This window comes from Procambarus clarkii, chromosome 80 (genome assembly GCF_040958095.1).
Source record: "Procambarus clarkii isolate CNS0578487 chromosome 80, FALCON_Pclarkii_2.0, whole genome shotgun sequence".
Taxonomy (NCBI): Eukaryota; Metazoa; Arthropoda; class Malacostraca; order Decapoda; family Cambaridae; genus Procambarus; species Procambarus clarkii.
In genome coordinates this window covers 15,938,782-15,954,014 of record NC_091229.1, presented here as the reverse complement: position 1 = coordinate 15,954,014, position 15,233 = coordinate 15,938,782, and the positions used below count along the sequence as shown (strand labels likewise).

General features: G+C 48.3%; 1 protein-coding gene across 2 annotated transcripts in view; it reads right to left on the bottom strand.

Annotated features, from left to right (window-relative positions):
• LOC123746408 (lachesin) overlaps positions 1-15,233 on the bottom strand; it is a 198,836-nt gene that overhangs the window by 16,480 nt on the left and 167,123 nt on the right. For both annotated transcript variants that reach the window (XM_045727927.2, XM_045727928.2), the window contains exons 3-4: positions 9,740-9,825; positions 7,140-7,295 (exon numbers count right to left, since the gene is read on the bottom strand). In XM_045727927.2, coding sequence (XP_045583883.1) covers positions 7,140-7,295; positions 9,740-9,825 — 242 coding nt within the window. The remainder of the gene's footprint in view (positions 1-7,139; positions 7,296-9,739; positions 9,826-15,233) is intronic.

Sequence of the window (15,233 nt, the reverse complement as noted above, 5' to 3'; positions counted from 1 at the left end):
CAGTAACACAAGCACCGCACAGTAACACAGGCACCACCACGCAGTAACACAAGCACCACACAGTAACACAGGCACTACACAGTAACACAGCCACCACCACACAGTAACACAGGCACCACCACACAGTAGCACAGCCACCACCACACAGTAACACAGCCACCACCACACAGTAACACAGGCACCACCACACAGTAACACAAGCACCACACCGTAACACAAGCACCACACAGTAACACAGGCACCACACAGTAACACAGGCACCACCACACAATACCACAGCCACCACCACACAGTAACACAGGCACCACCACACAGTAACACAGGCACCACCACACAGTAACACAGCCACCACCACACAGTAACACAGCCACCACCACACAGTAACACAGCCACCACACAGTAACACACGCACCACCAAACAGTAACACAGGCACCACCACACAGTAACACAGGTACCACACTTTAACACAAGCACCACACAGTAACACAGGCATCACCACACAGTAACACAATTGCCACACAGTAACACAAGCACCACACAGTAACACAGACACCACACAGTATCACAAACACCACACAGTAACACAAACAACACATAGTAACACAAGCACCAGCCAGTAACACAGGCACCACACAGTAACACAGGCACCACGCAGTAACATAGGCAGCAACACAGGCACCACACAGTAACACAAACACCACACAGTATCACAAACACCACACAGTAACACAGGCACCACACAGTAACACAGGCACCATAACACAGTAACACAAGCACCACCACACAGTAACAAAAGCACCACACACTAACACAAGCACCACACAGTAACAGAGGCACCACACAGTAACACAGGCACCACCACACAATAACACAGGCACCACACAGTAACACAGGCACCATAACACAGTAACACAGAAGAAAAGCAAAATGCAGATGTTGTATACACAGACTTTGCAAAGGCGTTCGACAAATGTGACCATGGGGTGATAGCTCACAAAATGAGGTCAATGGGAATAACTGGAAAAGTAGGACGCTGGATACTCAATTTCCTGTCGAACAGAACACAAAGAGTAACAGTCAATCAGATAAAATCGAGTCCAAGCGATGTTAAAAGCTCTGTACCTCAAGGTACAGTCCTTGCACCGCTACTGTTCCTTATTCTCATATCTGATATAGACAAAAATACACGCCACAGCTTCGTGTCGTCCTTTGCAGATAACACAAAAATCAGCATGAAAATTACCTCTGCTGAAGACATTGAAAAACTACAAGCAGATGTCAACAAAGTTTTTGATTGGGCAGCAGAAAATAACATGATGTTTAACAGTGATAAATTTCAGGTACTCAGGTACGGCAAAAATGAGGATCTGAAACATAATACAGGGTACAAAACACAATCGAATCTTCCCATAGTAGAAAAACAGCATGTCAAGGATTTGGGAATAATGATGTCCGACGATCTAACGTTTAGGGAGCATAACCAAGCAAATATCGCGTCAGCCAGAAAAATGATCGGATGGATTACGAGAACTTTCAAATCCAGGGATCCCATCACAATGGTTGTACTCTTCAAGTCACTTGTGCTGTCCCGTCTCGAGTACTGCTCAGTACTCACTTCCCCCTTCAGAGCAGGAGAGATTGCTGAAATAGAGGGAATACAGAGAACATATACGGCACGCATAGACGAGATAAAACACCTAAATTATTGGGATCGTCTCAAAGCTCTCCAAATGTACTCTCTAGAAAGGAGACGAGAGAGATACCAAATAATATACACATGGAAAATATTGGAGGGTCAGGTCCCAAATCTACACAGTAAAATAACAACGTACTGGAGTGAACGATATGGAAGAAAATGCAAGATTGAACCAGTGAAGAGTAGAGGTGCCATAGGCACAATCAGAGAGCACTGTATAAACATCAGGGGTCCGCGGTTGTTCAACGTCCTCCCAGCGAGCATAAGAAATATTGCCGGAACAACCGTGGACATCTTCAAGAGAAAACTGGACGGTTTTCTAAGAGAAGTTCCGGATCAGCCGGGCTGTGGTGGGTACGTGGCCCTGCGGGCCGCTCCAAGCAACAGCCTGGTGGACCAAACTCTCACAAGTCGAGCCTGGCCTCGGGCCGGGCTTGGGGAGTAGAAGAACTCCCAGAACCCCATCAACCAGGTATCAACCAGGTATCACAAGCACCACACAGTAACACAGGCACCACCACACAATAACACAGGCACCACACAGTAACACAGGCACCACACAGTAACACAGGCACCACACAGTAACACAGGCACCACACAATAACACAGGCACCACACAGTAACACAGGCACCACCACACAGTAACACAAGCACCACTCAGTAACACAGGCACCACCACACAATAACACAGGCACCACACAGTAACAGGCACCACCACACAGTAACACAAGCACCACACAGTAACACAGGCACCACACAGTAACACAGGCACCACCACACAGTAACACAGCCACCACCACACAGGAACACAGCCACCACACAATAACACAGGCACTACACAGTAACACAAGCACCACTACACAGTAACACAGGCACCACACAATAACACTGGCACCACACAGTAACACAGGCACCACACAGTAACACAAGCACCACACAATAACACAAGCACCACACAGTAACACAAGCACCACACAATAACACAAGCACCACCACACAGCAACACAGGCACCACCACACAATAACACAGGCACCACACAGTAACAAAGGCACCACCACACTGTAACACAGGCACCACCACACAGGAACACAGGCACCACACAGTAACACAAGCACCACACAGTAACACAGGCGCCACACAGTAACACAGGCACCACACTGTAACACAGGCACCACACAGTAACACAAGCACCACCATACAGTAACACAAGCACCACGCAGTAACACAGGCAGCACCACACAGTAACACAGGTACCACCACACAGTAACACAAGCACCACACAGTAACATAGGCACCACACAGTAACACAGCCACCACCACACAGTAACACAGCCACCACCACACAGTAACACAAGCACCACACCGTAACACAGGCACCACCACACAGTAACACAAGCACCACACAGTAACACAGGCACCACCACACAGTAACACAAGCACCACACAGTAACACAGCCACCACACAGTAACACAAGCACCACACAGTAACACAATCACCACACAGTAACACAATCACCACACAGTAACACAGGCACCATAACACAGTAACACAAGCACCACACAGTAACACAAGCACCACCACACAATAACACAGGCACCACACAGTAACACAGGCACCACACAGTAACACAGGCACCACACAATAACACAGGCACCACACAGTAACACAGGCACCACCACACAGTAACACAAGCACCACTATGTAACACAGGCACCACCACACAATAACACAGGCACCACACAGTAACAGGCACCACCACACAGTAACACAAGCACCACACAGTAACACAGGCACCACACAGTAACACAGGCACCACACAGTAACACAGGCACCACACAATAACACTGGCACCACACATTAACACAAGCACCACACAATAACACAAGCACCACCACACTGTAACACAGGCACCACCACACAGGAACACAGGCACCACACAGTAACACAAGCACCACACAGTAACACAGGCACCACACAGTAACACAGGCACCACACAGTAACACAAGCACCACCACACAGTAACACAAGCACCACACAGTAACACAGGCACCACCACACAGTAGCACAGGTACCACCACACAGTAACACAAGCACCACACAGTAACACAGGCACCACACAGTAACACAAGCACCACCACACAGTAGCACAAGCACCACCACACAGTAACACAGCCACCACCACACAGTAACACAGCCACCACCACACAGTAACACAAGCACCACACAGTAACACAGGCACCATACAGTAACACACAGGCACCACACAGTAACAAGCACCACACAGTAACACAAGCACCACACAGTAACACAAGCACCACACAGTAACACAGGCACCACCACACAGTAACACAAGCACCACACAGTAACACAAGCACCACACAGTAACACAGGCACCACCACACAGTAACACAAGCACCACCACACAGTAACACAGCCACCACACAGTAACACACAGGCACCACACAGTAACAAGCACCACACAGTAACACAAGCACCACCACACAGTAACACAAGCACCACACAGTAACACAAGCACCACACAGTAACACAAGCACCACCACACAGTAACACAGGCTCTACCACACAGTAACACAGCCACCACACAGTAACACACAGGCACCACACAGTAACACAGGCACCACCACACAGTAACACAAGCACCATTACACAGTAACATAAGCACCACACAGTAACACAGCCACCACACATTAACACACAGGCACCACACAGTAACACAGGTACCACCACACAGTAACACAAGCTCCACACAGTAACACAGGTACCACCACACAGTAACACAAGCTCCACACAGTAACACAGCCACCACACAGTAACACAGGCACCACCACGCAGTAACACAAACACCACACAGTAACACAGGCACCACCACACAGTAACACAAGCACCACACAGTAACACAGCCACCACACAGTAACACAAGCACCACACAGTAACACAAGCACCACCACACAATAACACAAGCACCACACAGTAACACAAGCACCACACAGTAACACAAGCACCACCACACAGTAACACAGGCACCACACAGTAACACAAGCACCACACAGTAACACAGCCACCGCACAGTAACACAGCCATCACACAGTAACACAAGCACCACACAGTAACACAAGCACCACCACACAGTAACACAAGCACCACACAGTAACACAGGCACCACACAGTAACACAGGCACCACCACACAGTAACACAAGCACCACACAGTAACACAGCCACTACACAGTAACACAAGCACCACACAGTAACACAAGCACCACCACACAGTAACACAAGCACCACACAGTAACACAAGCACCACACAGTAACACAAGCACCACCACACAGTAACACAGGCTACACCACACAGTAACACAAGCACCACACAGTAACACAAGCACCACACAGTAACACACAGGCACCACACAGTAACACAAGCTCCACACAGTTACACACAAGCACCACACAGTAACACAGGCACCACCACACAGTAACACAAGCACCACACAGTAACACAGCCACCACACAGTAACACAAGCACCACACAGTAACACAAGCACCACCACACAGTATCACAAGCACCACACAGTAACACAAGCACCACACAGTAACACAAGCACCACCACACAGTAACACAGGCACCACACAGTAACACAAGCACCACACAGTAACACAGCCATCACACAGTAACACAAGCACCACACAGTAACATAAGCACCACCACACAGTAACACAGGCACCACACAGTAACACAAGCACCACCACACAGTAACACAAGCACCACCACACAGTAACACAAGCACCACCACACAGTAACACAAGCACCACACAGTAACACAAACACCACACAGGAACACAAGCACCACCACACAGTAACACAAGCACCACACAGTAACACAAGCACCACACAGTAACACAAGCACCACCACACAGTAACACAGGCTCCACCACACAGTAACACAAGCACCACACAGTAACACACAGGCACCACACAGTAACACAAGCTCCACACAGTAACACACAAGCACCACACAGTAACACAGGCACCACCACACAGTAACACAAGCACCACACAGTAACACAGCCACCACACAGTAACACAAGCACCACACAGTAACACAAGCACCACCACACAGTAACACAAGCACCACACAGTAACACAAGCACCACACAGTAACACAAGCACCACCACACAGTAACACAGGCACCACACAGTAACACAAGCACCACCACACAGTAACACAAGCACCACCACACAGTAACACAAGCACCACACAGTAACACAGGCACCACCACACAGTAACACAAGCACCACACAGTTACACAAGCACCACACAGTAACACAAGCACCACACAGTAACACAGGCACCACACAGTAACACAAGCACCACACAGTTACACAGGCACCACACAGTAACACAAGCACCACACAGTAACACAAGCACCACCACACAGTAACACAAGCACCACACAGTAACACAAGCACCACACAGTAACACAAGCACCACACAGTAACACAAGCACCACACAGTTACACAGGCACCACACAGTAACACAAGCACCACACAGTGACACAAGCACCACCACACAGTAACACAAGCGCCACACAGTAACACAGGCACCACACAGTAACACAAGCACCACACAGTAGCACAAGCACCACCACACAGTAACACAAGCGCCACCACACAGTAACACAAGCACCACCACCCACCACACAGTAACACAGGCACCACACAGTAACACAAGCACCACCACTCAGTAACACAAGCACCACCACACAGTAACACAGGCACCACACAGTAACACAGGCACCACACAGTAACACAGGCACCATACAGTAACACAGCCACCACACAGTAACACAGCCACCACACAGTAACACAGGCACCATACAGTAACACAAGCACCACACAGTAACACAAGCACCACCACACAGTAACACAAGCACCACCACATAGTAACACAAGCACCACCACCCACCACACAGTAACACAGGCACCACACAGTAACACAGCCACCACACAGTAACACAGCCACCACACAGTAACACAGGCACCATACAGTAACACAAGCACCACACAGTAACACAAGCATCACCACACAGTAACACAAGCACCACCATACAGTAACACAGGCACCACACAGTAACACAGGCACCACACAGTAACACAGGCACCACACAGTAACACAGGCACCACACAGTAACACAGCCACCACACAGTAACACAAGCGCCACCACACAGTAACACAAGCGCCACCACACAGTAACACAAGCACCACCACACAGTAACACAAGCACCACCACACAGTAACACAGGCACCACCACACAGTAACACAGGCACCACACAGTAACACAGCCACCACACAGTAACACAGGCACCACCACACAGTAACACAGCCACCACACAATAACACAGCCACCACACAGTACTCACCTTAACAACATATATATTAGTCTCCTGGATATGAAGAACAGAGAACCTGGGGTCCTCAGTGATGATAAGATCACCATGAGAGAGCAGCACGTGACTGTTGGGGTCCCGGGGGTCCAGCTTCAGCCAGATGGCTGGCCCGGCCCCCTCTGACGCCACCTGTCCCATCACAAACAGTATTATACAACTCTATCAACTACAATTTCAAATAGGTAAATTTGGACATGTATGTTCGCTGCATGGGTAACCGCTTTAAAATAATTTCACGAATGCTTCGGGAACCTTAATTTAATTTTTTTATGTCTATAAGTTAAATAAAATGGCTACTATGGAATTCAAGCTATGTTTTGAGCTTTGTCTGTCACAGCTTTGGAAAGTTGTGGTGGTGTGAGAGTGTGTGGTAGTTGTGGTGGTGTGAGGGTGTGGTAGTTGTGGTGGTGTGAGGGTGTGGTAGTTGTGGTGGTGTGAGGGTGTGGTAGTTGTGGTGGTGTGAGCGTGTGGTAGTTGTGGTGGTATGAGGGTGTGTGGTTGTTGTGGTGGTGTGAGGGTGTGTGGTAGTTGTGGTGGTGTGAAGGTGTGGTAGTTGTGGTGGTGTGAGGGTGTGGTAGTTGTGGTGGTGTGAGGGTGTGGTAGTTGTGGTGGTGTGAGGGTGTGGTAGTTGTGGTGGTGTGAGGGTGTGTGGTAGTTGTGGTGGTGTGAGGGTGTGGTAGTTGTGGTGGTGTGAGGGTGTGTGGTAGTTGTGGTGGTGTGAGGGTGTGTGGTAGTTGTGGTGGTGTGAGGGTGTGGTAGTTGTGGTGGTGTGAGGGTGTGTGGTAGTTGTGGTGGTGTGAGGGTGTGGTAGTTGTGGTGGTGTGAGGGTGTGGTAGTTGTGGTGGTGTGAGGGTGTGGTAGTTGTGGTGGTGTGAGGGTGTGTGGTAGTTGTGGTGGTGTGAGGGTGTGGTAGTTGTGGTGGTGTGAGGGTGTGGTAGTTGTGGTGGTGTGAGGGTGTGGTAGTTGTGGTGGTGTGAGGGTGTGTGATAGTTGTGGTGGTGTGAGGGTGTGTGGTAGTTGTGGTGGTGTGAGGGTGTGTGGTAGTTGTGGTGGTGTGAGGGTGTGGTAGTTGTGGTGGTGTGAGGGTGTGTGGTAGTTGTGGTGGTGTGAGGGTGTGTGGTAGTTGTGGTGGTGTGAGGGGTGTGTGGTAGTTGTGGTGGTGTGAGGGTGTGTGGTAGTTGTGGTGGTGTGAGGGTGTGTGGTAGTTGTGGTGGTGTGAGGGTGTGTGGTAGTTGTGGTGGTGTGAGGGGTGTGTGGTAGTTGTGGTGGTGTGAGGGTGTGTGGTAGTTGTGGTGGTGTGAGGGTGTGTGGTAGTTGTGGTGGTGTGAGGGTGTGTGGTAGTTGTGGTGGTGTTAGGGTGTGGTAGTTGTGGTGGTGTGAGGGTGTGTGGTAGTTGTGGTGGTGTGAGGGTGTGTGGTAGTTGTGGTGGTGTGAGGGTGTGTGGTAGTTGTGGTGGTGTGAGGGTGTGGTAGTTGTGGTTGTGTTAGGGTGTGGTAGTTGTGGTGGTGTGAGGGTGTGGTAGTTGTGGTGGTGTGAGGGTGTGTGGTAGTTGTGGTGGTGTGAGGGTGTGTGGTAGTTGTGGTGGTGTGAGGGTGTGGTAGTTGTGGTGGTGTGAGGGTGTGGTAGTTGTGGTGGTGTGAGGGTGTGGTAGTTGTGGTGGTGTGAGGGTGTGGTAGTTGTGGTGGTGTGAGGGTGTGGTAGTTGTGGTGGTGTGAGGGTGTGGGCATCATTCACTAATCATACCGCCAGTCTGTACATTTATCAAACACTTTACGAACTCGTAAACTTCACAACCCAAGATATTATTGTTATAGACAACCTCGTAGTGCGTCGGAGCTCGTAAACTATATAACAATGTGAACAAAGCCGACATGATTGAAGAAAGATGTACAGGTTTCGTATCTGGTTGGGTAAATGCTTGATAAATCTTGCCACGCTGGTCATGTACCAATATAAGAATCATTAACCTCAACAACCAGTCAGGTTAGCCACAACACCACGTCTGCCTGTCCCCTTAAAGACGGTCTGAAATGATCTGTCAGGTCGTCTCTCAGTCTGTCTGTAAGACTCAGTTCCTCTGAGGCCAGATTCACGAAGCAGTTAGGCAAGCACTTACGAACCTGTACATCTTTTCTCAATCTTTGGCGGCTTTGTTTACAATTATTAAACAGTTAATGAGCTCCGAAGCACCAGGAGGCTGTTTATAACAATATCAACTGTTGATTGGCATGTTTTCATGCGTGTAAACTGTTTAATAAATGTAACCAAAGCCGTCAAAGATCGAGGAAAGATGTACACGTTCGTAAGTGCTTGCGTAACTGCTTCGTGAACCTGCCCTCTGGCCAGGTAAAGTCATTATTTCCTGCCCTGATGTGAGTGCTCTCCTCATATGGGGGTGAAAATGGTGGTAATTTGACCCAACGCTGCAACTTCACTTCCATAAGATATTCACGTGTTGTAGATGATACCATAACCCTTACACATGTGTCCTTGGTACAATGGACACCCTACAGCTGTGTGCGCGGCAATACCTGCCACCTATATACCTGCCACCTATACACCTGCGGACACACCTGGCACTGCAGCTGGACAGTGTCGCCCTTTTCCACGGCTGAGCCCGGCTGCCACCACACCCGAGGCAGGCCTCCGCTGCTCACACCTGTAGGAGAAACAACTGTCTTAGATATATATGTACATCATTACATATTGATATACGCGAGCAAAAATTATTTATGAAATGGGAAAGCTGCCTGTTCCACACGCTAGGCTGTGGGAAAGGTATTTAAATACCCTGTAGGAATTCCTACCTCTTTAAGGGCTCTGAAGTATGGTGTAGTGGATACAGTGCGTACCTGCCACCTTGATGGCCAGTGTTCGAGTCTCCTGGTGGGTGTGGGTGTCTATACTTCTTATAAGTTCTATACTTCAAACTTTTGGTTTATAAGCAAGTCTGTGTATATATATATATATATATATATATATATATATATATATATATATATATATATATATATATATATGTCGTACCTTGTAGCCAGAACGCACTTCTTTGCCTACTATGTAAGGCCCGATTTGCCTAATAAGCCAAGTTTTCATGAAATAATTGTTTTTCGACTACCTAACTTACCTAACCTAACCTAACCTAACTTTTTCGGCTACCTAACCTAACCTAACCTATAAAGATAGGTTAGGTTAGGTTAGGTAGGGTTGGTTAGGTTCGGTCATATATCTACGTTAATTTTAACTCCAATAAAAAAAAATTGACCTCATACATAATGAAATGGGTAGCTTTATCATTTCATAAGAAAAACATTTGAGAAAATATATTATTTCAGGAAAACTTGGCTTATAGGCAAATCGGGCCCTGAATTGTAGGCTGAGAAGTGCGTTCTGGCTACTAGGTACGACATATATATATATATATATATATATATATATATATATATATATATATATTACTCAAGTTAACACTGCCGTTTTTAAGGTGACATGACTAGGATAGATTTCTATCCAAATAGAATAGGATAGAAATTACTGACTCCCAAAGGTCTGAAAGCCCCCAATATAAACAGTTATGATTTGTTTACATCTGACGTCTACGATCATGGATGGCCAGTTGAAAACGTGGACCAGACTGTGCGACACAGTGCTTGCCAGGATCAGGTTAGGGGTATTGTTTTAATTTATTATTATTATCTTTTTTATTATTATTTTCTACCACAGACGTGGCCAGACATTTACAATACTAACCAGCATATATACATTTTGTTCTGTCCTGCATGGACAGGGTGAGAGATCTGTTAAACATTCAGTTTAGTCACCTTCTGTGGTTGAGTGTTCAATAAACCCTTGAACTATATGTTTAACACATCTCTAACCCTGTCCATGGAGGACAGAAGAAAATGTATATATGCTGGTTAGCATTGTAAATGTCTGGCCACGTCTGTGGTAGAAAATAATAATAATAATAATAATAATAATAATAAAAGTTCAGGGAGTTATCGTTACTTATGGCAGGTAGCTACAGGTGACGGATCTCCCAATCCTGAGCACTCCAGGTGCTCAGGTACCTGGAGTGAGCAGGAACTGGGCCATTATCTCACACACACACGACATCACTGAATGGCCAGTTGTTAAACCCTTCAGACTCCCCGGCATGAGGGAGCTGGAGCTTGGCCATCACCTTTATTACCTCTCGTGTTGTTGATGATATCTTCATAAGGCATCCAGAGTCTGCCAGTGTAGACAACTGGTCACACGTCACACGTCTAACCACCACGTGTTATGGGGCTGTTTACCACCACGTGTTATGGGACTGTTTACCACCACGTGTTATGGGGCTGTTTACCACCACGTGTTATGGGGCTGTTTACCACCACGTGTTATGGGGCTGTTTACCACCACGTGTTATGGGGCTGTTTACCACCACGTAGCTAGTTCGCTGGCAGCTACATAAATGCAGAATGTACATGTGTTGATAAGGGCAGATAGTGTATACTTGTAGCAGCAGACAACATAGTGTGGGACTGTTGGTAGTGTAATTCTCTCGTGTCTCACTATGTGCGGCAACAGATTAGGAAAACAGCAAAAAAGTTAGAATTGTGAGTGGGTGATGGGTCGGGGCGTCCGTGGGTGGTGGAGGTCACCCTGGTGGTGTTCCCTATATGGGGTCTTCCTGGCCTCTCTGGCGGGCACCTCCACCAGGGGTACAGCGGCCACCTGTACCAGGGGTACAGTCACCTGTACCAGGGGTACAGTCACCTCCACCAGGGGTACAGTCACCTGTACCAGGGGTACAGTCACCTCCACCAGGGGTATAGTCACCTGTACCAGGGGTACAGTCACCTCCACCAGGGGTACAGTCACCTCCACCAGGGGTACAGTCACCTGTACCAGGGGTACAGTCACCTCCACCAGGGGTACAGTCACCTGTACCAGGGGTACAGTCACCTCCACCAGGGGTACAGTCACCTGTACCAGGGGTACAGTCACCTCCACCAGGGGTACAGCGGCCACCTCCACCAGGGGTACAGCGGCCACCTCCACCAGGGGTACAGTCACCTCCACCAGGGGTACAGTCACCTGTACCAGGGGTACAGTCACCTCCACCAGGGGTACAGTCACCTGTACCAGGGGTACAGTCACCTCCACCAGGGGTACAGTCACCTCCACCAGGGGTACAGTCACCTGTACCAGGGGTACAGTCACCTCCACCAGGGGTACAGTCACCTGTACCAGGGGTACAGTCACCTCCACCAGGGGTACAGTCACCTCCACCAGGGGTACAGCGGCCACCTCCACCAGGGGTACAGTCACCTCCACCAGGGGTACAGCGGCCACCTCCACCAGGGGTACAGTCACCTCCACCAGGGGTACAGCGGCCACCTCCACCAGGGGTACAGTCACCTCCACCAGGGGTACAGTCATCTGTACCAGGGGTACAGTCACCACCAGGGGTACAGCGGCCACCTCCACCAGGGGTACAGTCACCTGTACCAGGGGTACAGTCACCTCCACCAGGGGTACAGTCACCTGTACCAGGGGTACAGTCACCTCCACCAGGGGTACAGGGACCACATTAGGAAGAACGGGAGGGAGGGAGACCAATGTATAATCTCACGAGTCTTGTATTTCTGGAGTTGTGGCCGCTGGCTGCTTCAGTTCCCCGCCAGTTGACGCATAAGGCCAAGACCTGCACGTCCCAGGGTCTCCACACAAGGCTTTCTACCCATGTTCTTATTGCAAAAGAATTTCCACGAATATTCTTTATAACCCAAGACATTCCTGCCGTTTTCTGTATGACCCAACGCGTTCCAATCCTAGACTTTCCTGGTGTAATCTGAAAAGACCAAGACTTTGCAACCTTAGAGGTTCCAGCCCTCTTGTATACAGCTATAGAAGGTCCAATCTGACGCTTCCATCTCCACCTGACTACAGACATCGTTCCCGTCCTCACCATTGCCGACGCCTGCGTGTGTTTCACGGGTTGTCCAGCTCCCCCACCTCAGTGGGGAGCACCTAGATAATAAGCACCTAGATAATAAGCCTGACTGTCTCGTGTGTGAGACAGGAGACAGGGAGGAGGCACTAAACTCCATATGAGTATCACTGACAAGCTTACCCCTTCAATGTTCTCGAAAGAATAATCAGGATTATTATCCCCTCTAGGCACTATAGCTCAGTCCCTAGGGAGGGAACTATCAGGAGAAAGCGCCAAGCCATTACGACAATATAGCAGTACTAGGAAGGGATCAGGATAAGGATTTGGGATGGGACGGGGGGAGAGGAATGGTGCCCAACGATTTGGACAGTCGGGGGATTGAACGCCGGCCTGCATGAAGCGAGACCGTCGCTCTACCGTCCAACATACATACTTCAACATACCTCAACATACCATGTTGAGGTATGTAAACAAACGTCTACAGGTGTTTTAAGGAAGGGAAATCATCCCTATAGAACCTATTGGAGTTTTATGGTAAGTAATACAAATAAGATAAAAGAGTATGTTGGGCAGACTGCATGTTTCTGGACTGCCCAAAAGTGTTTGACAGAGTTCCACACCAGGGATAACTACAGAGACCGGAGAGGCAGGCTGGAGTAAGTGAAAGACACCTGACATGGGTAAGAAAGTGCCTATAAGAGACAGAAACTGTTGACACATGTAGTGTGACGTATGACCAGGAGTACTAAACTGAATGATGGAGTACCTCTCACCAAGCCAGGAGTCATAGCAAGAGGAGACACTTGGCAGCCTACAGACGCATAACGAGAGGAGTACCTCAAGGGTCACTACTACGACACATCCTCTTACTAATATATGTAAACAATCTCACAAAAGAAGCAACCTCATTCATTTCAATGTTTGCTGATGATGCTAAGATAATAAGGCGAATCACAGCTGAGGAGCACTTCAGTACATTGCAAGATGAATTAGACAATTTCCAGAGAGTGAGAAATGGCTATTAGACTTTAACCCTGACAAATGCAAGATTATGATGATAGGAATTGGAGCAAGAAGACCGCAAATACAGTACAAGATGAACGGCAGACAACTTTCAACTTTTGAAAAGAGACAAATTAACGAGTGGACATAACTTGGGATCTAACACCAGAGGCACACTTCAGCAGAATAACTATAGCAGCACACTTCAGCAGAGTAATGAGGGCAGCACACTTCAGCAGAATAACTATAGCAGCACACTTCAGCAGAGTAATGAGGGTAGCACACTTCAGCAGAATAATGAGGGCAGCACACTTCAGCAGAATAATGAGGGCAGCATACTTCAGCAGAATAATGAGGGCAGCACACTTCAGCAGAATAATGAGGGCAGCACACTTCAGCAGAATAATGAGGGCAGCATACTTCAGCAGAATAATGAGAGCAGCACACTTCAGCAGAATAATGAGGGCAGCACACTTCAGCAGAATAATGAGGGCAGCACACTTCAGCAGAATAATGAGGGCAGCACACTTCAGCAGAATAATGAGGGCAGCACACTTCAGCAGAATAATGAGGGCAGCACACTTCAGCAGAATAATGAGGGCAGCACACTTCAGCAGAATAAATGAGGGCAGCACACTTCAGCAGAATAAGGACAGCACTTGGTCCTCTCACTAGGAACTTTAAATGACCCGGCCGGGATTCGAACCTATGCCGTCCATGATCATCCCTAAGCGTACACGTACTGTGGCTACCTCATACACACACACACACACACACACACACACACACACACACACACACACACACACATCCTCCCAGTGGGTATCGATTCATTTCTCTCAATGTTTGCGGACGATGCTAAAATTATGAGAAGGATAAAAACAGAAGAGGACTGTTTGAGGCTTCAAGAAGACCTAGACAAGCTGAAGGAATGGTCGAACAAATGGTTGTTAGAGTTTAACCCAACCAAATGTAATGTAATGAAGATAGGTGTAGGGAGCAGGAGGCCAGATACAAGGTATCATCTGGGAGAGGAAATTCTTCAGGAGTCAGAGAAGGAAAAAGACTTGGGGGTTGATATCACCCCAGACCTGTCTCCTGCAGCACATATCAAGCGGATAACA